This window comes from Bos indicus x Bos taurus, chromosome 13, assembly GCF_003369695.1.
Source record: "Bos indicus x Bos taurus breed Angus x Brahman F1 hybrid chromosome 13, Bos_hybrid_MaternalHap_v2.0, whole genome shotgun sequence".
In the NCBI taxonomy this organism is placed as follows: domain Eukaryota; kingdom Metazoa; phylum Chordata; class Mammalia; order Artiodactyla; family Bovidae; genus Bos; species Bos indicus x Bos taurus.
The window spans coordinates 15,922,432-15,937,656 of record NC_040088.1 but is presented as its reverse complement, the minus strand read 5'-3'; the positions used below and the strand labels follow the sequence as shown (position 1 = coordinate 15,937,656).

Here is a 15,225-nt window from a genome sequence, read left to right as displayed (position 1 = left end):
CGAGCTGGGGCTTCTCAGCCAATCACTAAGCCCACCCTAAATAAGCCATAATGACTCTTGATTGCTCCTTTGTCGCTGGCTGGCTCTCAGCCCCACTTCCATCTGAAGCTGTGGGGAGGGGGAGGGGGACCAGGCAGACCGATGTGTGTGCTGGTCTCCTATTTTAGGATAAATGCATGTGCTGGGGGGCTGAGCCCCCAGGCTCTCAGAAATCCAGGTGTCAAGCATAGAGGAGCGGGGGTGGGTATGGAAGTGAATAGAACCAGTTCCTGCAGTGGGCAGGACCTGACAATCTGCAAGGCATCTGGCTAGAGGGCAGGATCACATCCCTCTTTGACTAATGAGTAACTGAGGCTCTGAGAGGGGTTAGTGTCCAATCATAGATTGTATATAATGGGACCAAGTAGGGTTTCATTAATTAATTCAGTCGACCAACATTTATTCAGCACTATGTGTCAGGGGCTTCCCTGATAGCTCAGTTGTTAAAGAATCCGGCTGCAATGCAGGAGACCTGGGTTCGATTCCTGGGTTGGGAAGATCCCCTGGAGAAGGGAACGGCTACCCACTCCAGTATTCTGGCCTGGAGAATTCCATGGTCTGTACAGTCCATGGGGTCGCAAACAGTCGGACACGACTGAGCGCCTTTCACTCTGTGTCAGGCACTGTACGAGGTGTTAAATATAAACCTAGAGCTTTGCTCATTGTGACCACAAGAATAGCTCACTTTCTTTGGATAAGTTTTTAAAATTTTGTTATTGAAATATAGTTGATTTATGAGAATAGCTCGCTTTCATCAAGCACATACTATGCGCCAGGTGCTTCCCTAGCTACTTTTAATGTGCGGTCTTGTTAATCCTTCCACCAACACTGCGAGGTAGGGCAGAACGGGTACTGGGAAGGGCGGAAAGTGTTTCTGTTTCCATCCTAAAGGGGCAGGTGGGGAGAACAGGGACTTTGGCGCTGAGAAGATGAGAAAGGTCCACAGGGGATGAGGGGTGACTTCATGATGGAAGACTGTGTGGGTGACTCCAGGAGATCCGATCAAGAACTCACATCCTGTGGAGAGTAGAGAGCCTGGGTGAACCGATCAGAATACACACGCGTGCACGTGAGAGTGTGCGGGCGTGCGCACGCACACACACACACACACACACACACACACACACACACGGTCTTGTATTGAAGATATTACTTGAACACAAAGCAAACGCCTCTTGCTCATCTTCCTCTGGACTCTGTATGCAGCTCTGAGCGCTGACCAGTTAAACAATGAATGTTCTACTCCTTGCTCCCAATCCTTCTAGGACAATCATTTTTATTCCCATTTAACAGAGGAGTAAACTGAAACTCAGGGACCCTGAGTCGTCTGCCTGGGTCACTCAGCCAGGAGTGGCAGAGGGGACTCTGGAGCTGAGCTCCCCCTTGGGCTGTCTCTGGACCTGTTCGTCGTGGGTTCCCTGGGTACCTGGCAGGCAGTGGGCAGCAGCTCAGCTCAGCCCTTCACAGTAAAACAGCAAGCCCCTTCCCCCCTTCCCTCCGCCTCCCCACAGCCCAGCTCCGCTCAGAGCTATTAACCAGGTCACGCTGGCTTGTCCCAGTCCAATAGTTCCCTTAATTGCCTTTTTATAGCACGTCGTCGTACCACTGTTCATTACGCTGTCATATTTCCCCTCGAAGGCAGCAGTGGGGGAGCCGAGCCGAGGATGGGGACCCGTCCAGGTGACAAGGGTTGTGGTGGGGGGGGGCATCAATGTGTGAAGCTTATTTTCTACTTGGTCAGAATGAATTAAACGCACGCTTCTCACACTTGGCTAATACACGAGCCGCTTTTAAAGGGGGAAAAAAAATCACAGCCCCTCCCCAACAGTTGACAAATTATCTTTATTACGATTTTACTGAAATATGCACAAACATAAAGCTGGGTATAAATCCTTATCCTTTTAGCATTATACAACTGGAAAAGCAAGCACAGTGTAGCCATGTGACACGAACAAAGCTACAAAATCAGAAATTTCAAAATGACACGATTAATTTCACGTGATGGATGATGCCTTGCTGAAATTAAATCGCCACTTGCACAGAGAATATGGTTCTGTATGCTGCAGCATTTGGTCCTCCTCTGTCGTTTTGTCATAAGGCCTATGACAATTAAAGCATTATTTGGTCATCCTGGGGATCTAGAATCTGCTGGTAGATTGTTTAGATGTAAAATAACACAACATAAAATCCGTCAATTCTGGGTGAGAGTCCATACATCCCAGGGTAAGAAGCAATATCCCAGGAGCCCTTATCAGCCGTGCTAGGCTAAGCCATCCTGTGGAGGAAGAAACATGCGCTCTTGGGACTGGAAAGCCCAGGACGCAGGGCCTAGCCCTCAAAGGCCACCCAGACTTTTGTGAAATGTGCAAGTTCTTCTGAGTACCTACTCTATGCCTGCACTGTGCCTCCCCCGACTCCCTGTCCCAGAGAAGATGCCTGGGTGGTTGGGAGGAAGATGAATGTGGCTAGAGAAGACATATACATCTGTCAGTGCAGGGAGCAGGCCCAAGAGCAGACATGGAGATCTGCTTGGCCAGTGGGAGCCACATCTGGACTTCAATCCCTCCCCGGAGTCCAAGGCCTGAGCCCTTCCTGGTAGACTCACCTAGAGAGTAGACATTATAAGATCAGCTCTGGTTCTGGATTTGAATTTTGGATTCACTCCCTAGCTGTGAGATATTGGGCAAGTTACTTAACTTCTCTGTATGCCAGCATCCTCCTCTGTAATGAAACCAACCCAAGCTCATAGAGATGCTATAAGGCAACAGTGAGAAACACAGACAAAGCAACTCATCCTAGAACCTGGCATGGAATAAGCATTGGCTAACTATTAATGTTGATGTCTCACCTGACTCCAGCTCTCAGCAGAACCGGAAAAGAAACTCCTAGAGTGAGCCCTTAGGCTGGAGGTCATAGAGCCATCATGAGTGGGCTATAGAGGATTTGAAACTCCATGCCACATTTTGTGTGTGTCTCTAGAGAGAAGATCTTCAGCCTCATCAGATGTTCAAGGAGGCTGTGACCTAGAAAAATCTTAGGCCACTGAACTAGTGCTAGCCAGGGGCTGGCAGGTTCCTCAGTGTCTTAGCTTGAGCAACATAACAAAATACAACAGACTGGGTGGCTTACACAACAACCATTTATTTTCTCACCATCTGAAGGCTGGAAGTCTCAGATTAAGATGTGGCAGGGTTGGGACTTTCCTGGTGGTGCAGTGGTTAAGAATCTGCCTTCCAATGCAGAGGACGTGGGTTTGATCCCTGGTCGGGGCATTAAGATCCCACATGTCTCATGGCAACTAAGCCTGTGTGCTGCAACTACTGAGCCCATGCACTCTGGAGCCCTCAAGCTGCAACTAGAGAAGCTGGAGTGCTGCAACAAAGACCCGATGCAGCCAAATAAATAAATATTAAAAAAAAAAAAAAAAGATCTGGCAGGGTTGATTTCCGGTGAAGACTCTCTTCCTGGTCTATAGCTGGCCACCTTCTCACAGTACTCATATGGCAGAAAGAGCAACTAAGTTCTGGTACCGCTTCTTATAAGGTCACCAATCCTATTTTATCAGGGCCCTACCCTTAAGACCTCATCTAACCTTACTTACTTCCATAGAGATCTATCTCCAAATAGTCACTTTGGGGGTTAGGGTTTCAACATAATGAATTATGAGAGGACACAGTTTGGTTCATATCACTCAGGGAAATGGGTTATCTGGGTGAGGGAAGGTTTTGACCAGTATTGATCCTTCTAAGCAAGGCTCATCCCCAATTCCCCTGGCTCCCTAAGTCTAACATCTCCCACTCCCACCATCCTTCCAACCTTCCCCCTTTCCCTGCCTGTGCCCAACCAGCACCATCTCCCCATGTCCAACCCTGTGGTTCCTACCTGAAACCTCTGAAGATGACAGCCGCTGAACCTAAGGATTGTGGGCATTTAAGGAGACAATCCCCAGAGTGCTTTCAACAATGCCTGGCAGGCAAAGAGCACTCACTAAAGGTTAGCTCTGCACCAACAGGTCTGAAGGTCCAGGTCAGACCCACAGCACCTTTGCACTCCTGGAGTCCAGGGGCCTAGCAGCAAGGCTCACTGGAGTCACAGCCTCCACCTCAGCCGTCTCTCCCAGTTATAACTGGTGACCCAAGTATGCCCAAGGTTGCTGAGAGGTCTTGCAAAGAGTCCTTGAATATAGGTGTGTACCCCAAACCCTCTCTGTACAAAAATCATTCTCATATGTGTCTACATATGACTGACCTTCAACTATGTAGAGGGTGATGTAAGCATAAAAGAGGAATCCATTTAGCAGAGCTACAGAACTCAGACTTCAGAGCTGGATGTGTTTTCTTAACCAATTATCCTAAAAGTTCAGGGTGGGGGAATGGTTTTGGGATGTGGATGGAATCCAACCCATATGTTTATTGAGCGTCTGCTGTGCACTGGGGACCCAGTGGGGAATGAGGTCACCATTCTTCCTGCTTCCCAATGTGATAGAAAACTGCGTTCTCATAACGGCAGGAACTCTTGGTCTAACCCACCAAGTCCGATCCAGGGCTCCTTCTTCAGTTACAGGCAGCTTCTTCTGGTTTCAAGGCCAGGCCAGGCTGCGTCCCCAGTGTCCCCTGCTCCCTGGTCTCTTCTCAGAACCATCCACACAAAGGCACAAACCTGGAAGGCCAGAGGTCATGGAATCCAGCCTCTCTTGCCCTGAGGCTGGACTCCACTTGCTCTCGAAGAGGACATCCAGCCTCTGCCTGCATGCCTCCAGAGATGAGATGCTTTCTATTTCCACAAGGAAAAATGCCAGCATTTAAAAAATCATTTAATATATTTTAATATGTTTTACCCTGAGCCAGCAGAGATAGCATCTTCACCATCCACAGTGCCCCCGATTTGTCTCACCGAAGGGAGAAGAATTGGGGTCTTTGTTCTGGGTAGGGATTGCCCACTTGGAGCCCTCAGCCTTGAGGCCCCCTCTCAGCCCTGGTGCCCATGGACACAGCATCAGGAAATTTGATACTGGTTTGAGGCAAGACTGGCATGACTTTCTCAAGCCAATGCCCCAGCTTGACGGGGGGGGGGGGGGGGGGGGAAGGGGAGAGGGTGATTTATAGAGTCAGTGGCTGCCCCTTTGGCAGGAAAAGGCTCACGACCGTCTATACTCTGAAAAAGGAAAAGGAGGGGGTCTGTCTGTAATCATTCAGCCCCGAAATGATGCTCATGATGTTGGCTTTCCAGGCCATTAATTCAAGGGCTCCATGCCCCACCCCCATGGTGCTGCCTGCTCCGGGAGATAAGCTTGATTCTGTTTAACCCCATTTATTCCCCCCAAAGTGTCCTCCATCTGTGCTAGCCAGGTGTTTAACCCTTTGGGTACCAAAATCATCAAAAATAGAAAAAAAAATCTCATGATGGGAGAGGGACCCCCGCCCTGGGCTCCAGGTGGTGGGACTGATTCAGAATACAGTTCATAGAACTTGGCGGGGGTCCTGGGAGTCCCTCACTGCACCCTCTCGGGCAGCCTAAGTCCCCCCAGAGGGTGGGACCTTATGTGGCCCTGGGAGGGGAGCCCCCACCCCCACTCCCAGGACAGACAACAGGGACTGTTCCTGCTCCCTCACCCCCCCTCCCCACCCCATTGTCTTAGTCACAGAACTAGGTTCTGACATTGGCCAAGAGGAAGCCTGTGGCATCTCTGTCTCTTTTGTGCCCCACTGGCTGCTGCCACTGCCTGGCGTGTCCTGCTCTGTCTCCCTGCTGCCTCTTCTAGCATTTTCCTTTTTATGTCTCCTCTGCCCCGTTCCTCTCTTTGTTCTCTCCTCTTTTCCCCTTCAGTGATCACATGGGGGTATTCTTGCTTCTGTGGGTGCCTGACAATTCATTGGTCGCTGTGAATCTGTGTGTGTGTGTTCCTGTGTCTGGGTGTCTATCAGCGTGTGGATGTGCTGGCCGGTGTCTGACCTGTGTGTGTTGCTCCGTCAATCTGTGTGAATCTACTGATGTACTTGAGTCTGTGTGTTGGTCCTCATTTCTTAGTGCATCTGTCAACTGGCTTGTCACACTCTGTGTGTGAGCAGATGTGTGTATGTGTGTGCTGTGTTTCAACTCAGGGGGCCAAGTGGCGGCAAATTCCTCTCTTGAAAGTGGCCCTAGAGGAGCTAGTGGAAGAATCTGGAGGCCGACAGCTTCACTAGAGCACAGGCTGGCTCATAACGAGCTAGGTAGGTCGTCCTCGTCCTCGTGGTCTCCTGAGGCTGCCTGCCAGGCCCCCTGCCCTTTGCCCTTCTCCTGTCCTTCATCCCTTTCCCTGAAGGTCAGCCCAGGACCGGAAGGGGTGAGGACAGGGAGGCAAGGCAAAGCCAGAAGGAGTGCATTCAGCTCACTTTGACTCAGCCCCAATCACAAGGCTTTTTCTTGTTGTACACTCACTTTCCTCCCAAACAATGAAAAATGGCCACCAGGTTATAGTAATAACAACAACAATAATAAAATAATCGCTACCACGTATTGTGCCCTTAGCACATGCTGATAATTTTATATACACAATCTCGTTGAATCCCCCTCAAGAACTCTAGGAGTCTGTTGCTATTTTCACATTTTAGTGATGAGCAAATGGAAGCTAGGAGATGTTAAGTGAGTCATCTGATGTCACACGGCTAGCACATGATGGAGCAGGATTCTGCCATAAGGGATGGGCTGTTCAGGAGCTTGCCACACCAGCCTTCAGCCCGCATTTACTGCCAACAGCAGGAGAGGAGGGAAACAGAGGCATTCCTCCCCCAATGGCTGGCATTTGATTGCAGCCGGAAGGACTGGAGTCTAATTTTGAATTGTGTCTCTCTGGACAGTGGGGTGGCCAAACACCAAACAAACAGGGAGAGGGCATGGAAGGACAAGATGAGATCATGTAGGGGAAGCACAGTGGAGCATCAGAGCTCCTATATCTTAGCCCAGCTCTAACCTAGACTCTGTGGGACCTTGATCGGGACACCTTCCTGTTGAGCCTGGGTTGGCTTGTCTGTACAATGAGAATGAAAGTGAGGCTTTGTTTGGGATGTTTCAGGGGTGGTTTAAAACACTACAGAGAGGGTGATTGGCCTGAGTTCTCACTGAGGTTCTCCCCACCCGGACCCAAGAACTAGGGTTAGGAGTAGTGACAGGGCCATGCCTGTATCATCTTCATCTGGAAGAGAATCTCACACACACACAGTAGGGCTTCAAGAAGGTTAGCTGAATCAATGAATAAATGAGTGAATGAATGAGTCCCGCTTCTCACTACTAAGAGAACTTCACCTTGGGTCCTACAACAGTGAACATCACCAGATAAAAGGAAAGAGAGAATAAGCACTCTGGACCCTCATAAAATCCACACACGAATTGGCAATGCCCAACTAATGCATGAGACATGCAACAGAGGATGAGATGGTTGGATGGCATCACTGACTCAATGGACATGAGTTTGAGCAAGCTCTGGGAGTCAGTGATGGACAGAGAAATCTGGTATACTTCAATCCATGGGGTTGCAAGGAGCTGGACACTACTGAGCAACTGAACAGAACTGAACTGATGCATAGATGTTATTGATTCACTTGTCAAAGAAGGCATTAATGACCATCTTCAGGTCTGAGCATGTATGGAGTGGAAGACTGTACTAGGGGACTCAAGTCCCTCCCTGGATCATCTGTGCAACTAAAGAATTTCACCAAGAACAGAAAAGGGAGTGATGAGGATTAGGTGATATAGATTTTTGTCTCTAATAATCTGTAGGTAAAAGATTCTCTCTCTCTCTCTCCAGCATCTGGGGTTGGAAGTGGGGAGGGTCTCTGTATAGGGTGAATTCCTGGGATAGGAGATCAGAATTTTTTTTTTTTTTTTTCTTTAAAGCCTCCTTGGAGGAGTGAATCTCTGTTTAGCGGGAAGGACCTCTGTCCTGTCTTTGTTCTGAGTCCCATCATTGTTTGGAGGATCTGGGTTTGGGAGAGGGCTCTGTGGAAAGGTTTTCTTGTCACAGTGGCTGGAAGGATGCTTCAGGTTAGGACAGACTGACAATTTCTGTCTTGGTTTCTGCCAGGCAGGATCTTGGGGAAGAGGGTATTTAAGAGGGTCCCTAGAAGGGATTACAACATCTCTGCCCAATGTGGTGGAGGTTCCCTATCTGGAGAGGAGAGTCTCAGAGGCTGTGAGGCGCTGAGGGTGGGGGCGAGGAGAGGGAGGGGGGTAGAGGGAAGCCTGTCTTGCCCTGGCAGCTCCAACTGGTCAAAGCCCTCAGGCCGCCCTACTTGTGCGCTGACGTGAGCTAATCTAGAAATACAGCAGGAGAGACGGAGACGGGGGTTCTCAGAGAGCCTGGGTTTTGGGAAGGGGTTCACTAGGAGCCCCTTTCTTTTCGTTTCCTTCGAATTCTCCCCATCCTACCCCCAGTCACAGCCACTAGCTCTCCTCCACCTCGGCTGCCAGGGCCAGGTCGCTGACGCTGCTGTTTACCGCTTGAGTCCTGGGGCAGGAGCCCAGCTAGGAACACATGGAGCCGCGGACCCGCACGGAGACACGACTACAAAAGGACTCCTACAGGCAAAAACGCAAGCAACTCATTCGGGAATGCATCTACACATACAATCCAGCACACAAGCTCTGTGCACACAGGGGCTTAGATGAGGCGCAGGACTACACATTCACAGAATAAACACGGTTACCAAATCTCACCCTCGGAGTCCACTCAGATCCGGCCCGGAGCAATAGCTGATACCGTGTGGTCTTTGTCTCTGGGTCTCCTACTCTCGAGCGCACACACATGCCACCCACTCAACAGAAACAGTCTAGGTTTGCACCGCCCGCTGCGGCCACGGGGCCAGCAAGGTCGGATCGCACCGCGCGCCTCTGCCCCTGGGCCCTCTGCGAGTCCTTCTTTTTTCTGTGCCAGGCACTGGCTGCGCCTTTCCGCGGCGCCAGCACTTGCAGACCCGCCTCGAGGCTGTCGACAGGTGCCTTCCGTTCTGCCTCCTTCCAGACTCCCAAACGAAAAGAATAGCAAACAGTCAACCTTTCGCCTTCATTCTGCACGTTTGGAGAACGGCTGGTGGCGAACAACCCGCAGAATCAGTTCCATCTCGGCATCATTGGACGGGAGGAGACAGCCCCAGGGACCGAGGCCGGGGCTGAGCCTGCTTGAGAGTGGTCCCCCCACTTCTGCCGCACCCTTCTGCCTTCAAGGGGGAGCTTGCAACCAGGTCCAAATGCCAGTGATGGGTGCCAGGGAGACAGAGCAATGCCCTGACGGCCCGCGCTGCCGGAGACAGGTAACTGTCCTGCTGCCTTCCCGGGCATCTGGACCAGTCCTTGGCGAGAGGATCTGGGGCTGAAAGGCTCCCGGACTCTGGAGGGGGTAGCCAGGGACAGGGGACCGAGAGAATCTGCCCGCTCGGGCCCCCTCCCTCCCTGCGGCTGCGAGATGGGAAGGGCCAGGATCGGAGTTTAGCACCTCCCCCAGAAATGCAGCACTCGGGCCCCCACCCCGCCCCCGCACCCCTCCTTCGCGCGCTCCCTCCCGCTCCCTTCCGTGGGCGCCCTTCTCCGGTCCCCATCTCTGTCCTCCGGAGTCCCTTGGTGCCCCCTTTCTCTTCTCCTTGCCCTCTCCTCACGCCTCCTGCCTCCCGGGGTTTCTCCCTCCCCAGCCCCCCTACCCGCATCCCCGCCTGACTCCGAGGGGCGGGAGCGCTTTGGGCTGCGCGCGAGTGGGGGCGCCGCGCCAGCTTCGCGTAGCGGCTCTGACGCCGCCGTCGCCGCCGCCGCCCTCCGCAGCCCAGCCCGCGCCCCGCGGCAGCTCCGCAGTGCATTCGCCGCCGCCGCTCCGCCAGCCCCGCTGCCCGCCCGCCGGGTCGGCCTCGAGCGAGCCTCAGACGCCAGCGGAGGAGGTCATGAGCCAGAGCGCCCCGGGGCGCCGCGGGGAGAGCGAGCGAAGATAGCGCCCTCGCACCCCCCTGGCCCTCGCCGCCTGGCCGCGCGTCCCCCGGGTCCCCGGTCCCTGGTGTCCTCTCCTCGGGCCCCACCGCCGCCATGGCCACCCTGCTCCGCAGCAAGCTGTCCAATGTGGCCACATCCGTGTCCAACAAGTCCCAGGCCAAGGTGAGCGGCATGTTCGCCAGGATGGGTTTTCAGGCGGCCACCGACGAGGAAGCGGTGGGCTTCGCGCACTGCGACGACCTCGACTTTGAGCACCGTCAGGGCTTGCAGATGGACATCCTGAAAAGCGAGGGCGAGCCCTGCGGGGACGAGGGCGCCGAACCACCCGTCGAGGGAGACATCCATTACCAGCGCGGCGGTGGCGCGCCCCTGCCGCCCTCGGGCTCCAAGGACCAGTCCCTAGGAGCTGGTGGCGAGTTCGGAGGCCACGACAAACCTAAGATCACGGCATGGGAGGCAGGCTGGAACGTGACCAACGCTATCCAGGTGAGCGCGGGATTCCCAGCTCTGCCTGTCCCTTCCCCCGACTCCCCCACCCCCAGTTCTGCGCACCAGGCTCTGCCGGAAGCAGAGTCCCTTGGAGATCTCAGCCTCAAGACCCCATCCTGTACCCGGAATCTCGCCTTTTCCCATCCCTCTCAGCCCTGCGCGGGGATCTACGCCCCCAGGCGGTGTGTCCTCCCCCTGGTCCGGCCCGTCTCCCGCGGCCGAGGACGCGGGATGGCTAAGCTGAGGTTCGGTCAGAGATGCTTGCCGGGAGACCCTGCAAAAGCGAGGGAAACAGGAGGAGGGGGAGTGGGGAGGGGTGAGGGGGAAAGAAAATCAGGATAGGAAGGAACAGTGTCGCCTGGGACTCCGGAATGGATTCACAGCTGCATTTTCGGTAGAAAGGAAGAGGGGGAATCGCTGAGCGGGGAGTCTCCTCCCGCGACACGCGCACAGACAGCGCGCATGTACATAGATAGACACACATACCCACAGCCCCCCTCCCCAACGAAGAAACGCAGGTCACAGGTTCACACGACATCCATCTATATATAGACCACAAGATTATCCTCAAATGCACCTTCATACACCCCTACACCTCCCGCACACCGAAACACATACCTCTACATACCAGGGGCACACACACAAACCTATTTAAACATAACACACACACGCAGATTCATGCATACAGGATCCACCCGCTGTCTCAGGTGCAGTCCTGTCGGGGACAAACAGGTATTCACAAACATGCACACACACACACACACATACGTGTGACCACACAAGCACAGCATGGTCTTTGGTGCCCCAGCGCTACCTGCCCACAGACTCACCCCTCTCTGCCGAAATCCCTGTTTCCTGGCGACCACAAAAAGGCGACCAGCTCCTCCGCGTGTGACCCTGGCAGAGCCGCCTCCAGACGCTCTGAACCTCCTCTGGTAGTTACCCTGCCACCCCTACGGTCAACCCTCAGTCCCCACCAGGCGGCGCCGGTCTCCACCCGGAGCGGGTTTGCAATCTGCACAACGATCCCGGGCGCCGACGAAGGCGGGCAGGCCGCAGCTCGCGGGGCACAGGAGGCCTCGGCCCCAGGCGTCCCCGGGCCCTGCGGCTTTGCAGCCCAAGCCCTATCCTCGGCGTCCCCGGAGCTCACGGTTGCTGGGGCGCAGAACGTGGGTTTCCCAGGAGTTGGAGGTCCAGATGGGGTTACTTAGGGACCCGGGCTCCGCGGGACTCTTAGGGGCCCCGCTCAATAAGCGACCCAACCCAAGACGCCTCCCACTCCAGGGCCGGGCAGGACGGCCAAGCGCAATCAGGGACCGGGGACCGCACCAGCTTCAGCCGCTGCTCGCGCCTCCACCTGGGGCATCTTTAAAGGGCTCGTTCGGTTGGCCTGGTGGGAGGCCAGGGTGGGAAGCTGGAGGCCTGCAAGCCTCGGGAGCCCTGGATTTCGTTAGCTTTGCTTCCCCATGTGGATTCTAAACCTTCCTTCCACAGCTCTGCCCGCCCCATCCCGCAGCTTCTGGTTCTCGACTCCCGCTTGATTCCGCCTTCGACCCAGTGCTCGCGCTATCCCCGCAGTCCCCTCATTCTGCCCGCCTCCACCCCTCAGTCCCCTTCCTTAGGGATCCGTCTCTGCGCCCCAATTCCGGCCTGGCCCTAAGACTACACTACCCTGCCTCCCTGCCCCCGCGCCCCCTGGCCTCACCCCACCCGAAACCCTTCGCAGGCAACCTCTCTTTCCCTCCCTTCCCGCCCCGCTGAAGCTGGCCTCACGCTCAGCCCCTCTCCCTCCCTCCCCCGACTCCTTTCCCTCCCGCTGCTGCTTTTACATTTTTCTTCTTTGGTTTGGCCCTTCGGCCCCTGCATTTCCCTCCTTAGCTTCTGTGCACCCCATTCCAGCCCCACCTTAGATTCCTGCCCCCTTTTCCGAGTGGCCCAGGCCCCGCTCTCTACCTTTCTCCTTGCCCTTTTCCGGCCACACCCCCTCCAGCCCCTACTCGCCTTCTAGCGAACTACCCGCAGGTATCTCCTCCTACCCTTCCGTCTTTATAGCTTGACACCCCCCGCCCCAACTCAGCCCGCTCTCCAGTTCCCAGCCACTAAGCATACCTCTTCTCGGTTCCGACCCTCGCCATCTCTGACTCAACGTCCACGTTCCCCCTTCCGGCTGCTCTACACCCTCATTCCAGCCTACCCTTAACCTCTTCTCTCAGAGGCTTAGGCCCCGTTCTCACTTCCTTAGCGCTCCCTTCCGGCGACACCCTTAACCCACTCCCCTAGACCCTCCTCCGCCGAGACCTGCCTCCTCTTAGCGCCCGGGTTTGGTTGCTTCTTCGCTCCGCAGGGTATGTTCGTGCTGGGCCTGCCCTACGCCATCCTGCACGGCGGCTACCTGGGATTGTTCCTTATCATCTTCGCCGCCGTGGTGTGCTGCTACACCGGCAAGATCCTCATCGCCTGCCTGTACGAGGAGAACGAGGATGGCGAGGTGGTGCGCGTGCGGGACTCGTACGTGGCCATTGCCAACGCCTGCTGCGCCCCGCGCTTCCCCACGCTGGGCGGCCGCGTGGTGAACGTGGCGCAGATCATCGAGCTGGTGATGACTTGCATCCTGTACGTGGTGGTGAGCGGCAACCTCATGTACAACAGCTTCCCGGGGCTGCCCGTGTCGCAGAAGTCCTGGTCCATCATCGCCACGGCGGTACTGCTGCCTTGCGCCTTCCTTAAGAACCTCAAGGCCGTGTCCAAGTTCAGCCTGCTGTGCACACTGGCCCACTTCGTCATCAACATTCTGGTCATTGCCTACTGCCTGTCGCGGGCGCGCGATTGGGCCTGGGAGAAGGTCAAGTTTTATATCGACGTCAAGAAGTTTCCCATCTCCATCGGCATCATCGTGTTCAGCTACACGTCGCAGATTTTCCTGCCTTCGCTGGAGGGCAACATGCAGCAGCCAAGCGAGTTCCACTGCATGATGAACTGGACGCACATCGCCGCCTGCGTGCTCAAAGGCCTCTTCGCGCTCGTCGCCTACCTCACCTGGGCCGATGAGACCAAGGAGGTCATCACGGATAACCTGCCCGGGTCCATCCGCGCCGTGGTCAACATCTTCCTGGTGGCCAAGGCGCTGCTGTCCTACCCCTTGCCCTTCTTCGCTGCTGTCGAGGTGCTGGAGAAGTCGCTTTTCCAGGAAGGCAGCCGCGCCTTCTTCCCCGCCTGCTACGGCGGCGATGGGCGCCTCAAGTCGTGGGGGCTGACGCTGCGCTGCGCGCTGGTGGTCTTCACGCTGCTCATGGCCATCTACGTTCCACACTTCGCGCTGCTCATGGGCCTCACCGGCAGCCTCACGGGCGCCGGCCTCTGCTTCCTGCTGCCCAGCCTCTTCCACCTGCGCCTGCTCTGGCGCAAGCTGCTGTGGCACCAGGTCTTCTTCGACGTCGCCATCTTCGTCATCGGCGGCATCTGCAGCGTGTCCGGCTTCGTGCACTCTCTGGAGGGCCTCATTGAGGCCTACCGAACCAACGCCGAGGACTAGGGCGCGCGGGGGCGAGCCGCGGCCGCGCTCCCGCTCTCTCCTCGCTCCCCACCCACCCTACCCCCACCAACCCCGTGAGCCCCGCTGCCGCCGCGCTTGGGAAGCCAAGCCGTCAACATCTCTGGTTCCTAGTTTCTGATTCTGCGGGTTGGGGGTGGGAGGGGCTAGGGATCCACCATCCATCGCGTCTGCGTTTCTGTTGTCCTTTCTTTTCCACAAAACACCCTGGTTTCGGAGGAGGCGGGGGGCGCATCTGCGGGCAAGGTTTTCTGTCCTTCCAGTAGGGGCCCCGACACTTTGGTCCCTGTCACCGAGGGAAGGGGTGGGAAGGGAGGTAGAGGGGGGCGCAGCTCGCTGACGCGGAAACTTGACCTTGGGGGGGACATTTCACAGCCATCAGTGCTCGGAATCTGCAGCGTCCGGCCATTTCCAGCAAGAGCGCTTCCCATTCCGGAGACATTTCAACCCCGCAGCGGGAAAGGCTGGCCGGGAAATCCGTTTCGGGTGGGCGAATTTCCTTCAGCCAAGCGGCGAGGCGAGGAGCCGCGGCGGGGCTGGCTTGCCTGCGGTTTTCAGGAATCCAAACTCATCCTGCGCAATTTATCAGGTTGTGGAACTGTTCTACTGTGCGTGTGGTGTGCTCGTGATGAATAAGGTGAAATGTATATCAGAAAAAAAATCTATCTCTAATTTAGAGTGCGGTGCATAATTATATCCGCAAATAAAGAAGAAACAAAGGCGCTCGTGGCCCTGGCTCAGTTCTGCATTTTCGAACGCGCGGGAATCCGGGCTCTGGCCCTCCCAGGTGAAGCAACTGGGGGCAAAGAGCCAGCTGTAGGGAAAGAGTCCCGGGAGAGGAGGGGGCGGCACTCCAGGTGCTTGGGGGACTCAGGCCGAGGAGCAGGCGGTGCGCCCGCGGTTTCCGTGTGACCTTGGTCCCCAGCCGCCAGGACTAGGCTTTTTTTTTTTTTTTTTAACCCAAATCTCTTCCCGGGAGTTGGGTCCATCTGAGAATTTGGTGGATGTTCTCAACTTCCGATCCTTTTTTTAAAAGTTTTTTTCTGTGTACAAAAGGACTTCCCTGGTGGCCCATTGGTAGAGAATTCACCTGCCAATGTAGGAGAGGCAGGCTGGATGCCTGGGTGGGGAAGATCCCCTGGAGAAGGAAATGGCAACCCACTCCAGTATTCTAGCCTGGGAAATCCCATGGACAG

At 55.3% G+C, this 15,225-nt stretch overlaps 1 protein-coding gene across 1 annotated transcript; it reads left to right on the top strand.

The window, feature by feature from the left end:
- The first annotated feature begins 9,850 nt into the window (after positions 1-9,850).
- Positions 9,851-14,752, top strand: SLC32A1 (solute carrier family 32 member 1). The gene is made up of 2 exons (XM_027558551.1): positions 9,851-10,476; positions 12,824-14,752. Exons 1-2 carry the CDS (start codon positions 10,084-10,086, stop codon positions 14,009-14,011), a joined length of 1,581 nt encoding a protein of 526 aa, XP_027414352.1. The 5' UTR covers positions 9,851-10,083; the 3' UTR covers positions 14,012-14,752.
- The last annotated feature ends 473 nt before the right edge of the window (positions 14,753-15,225 follow it).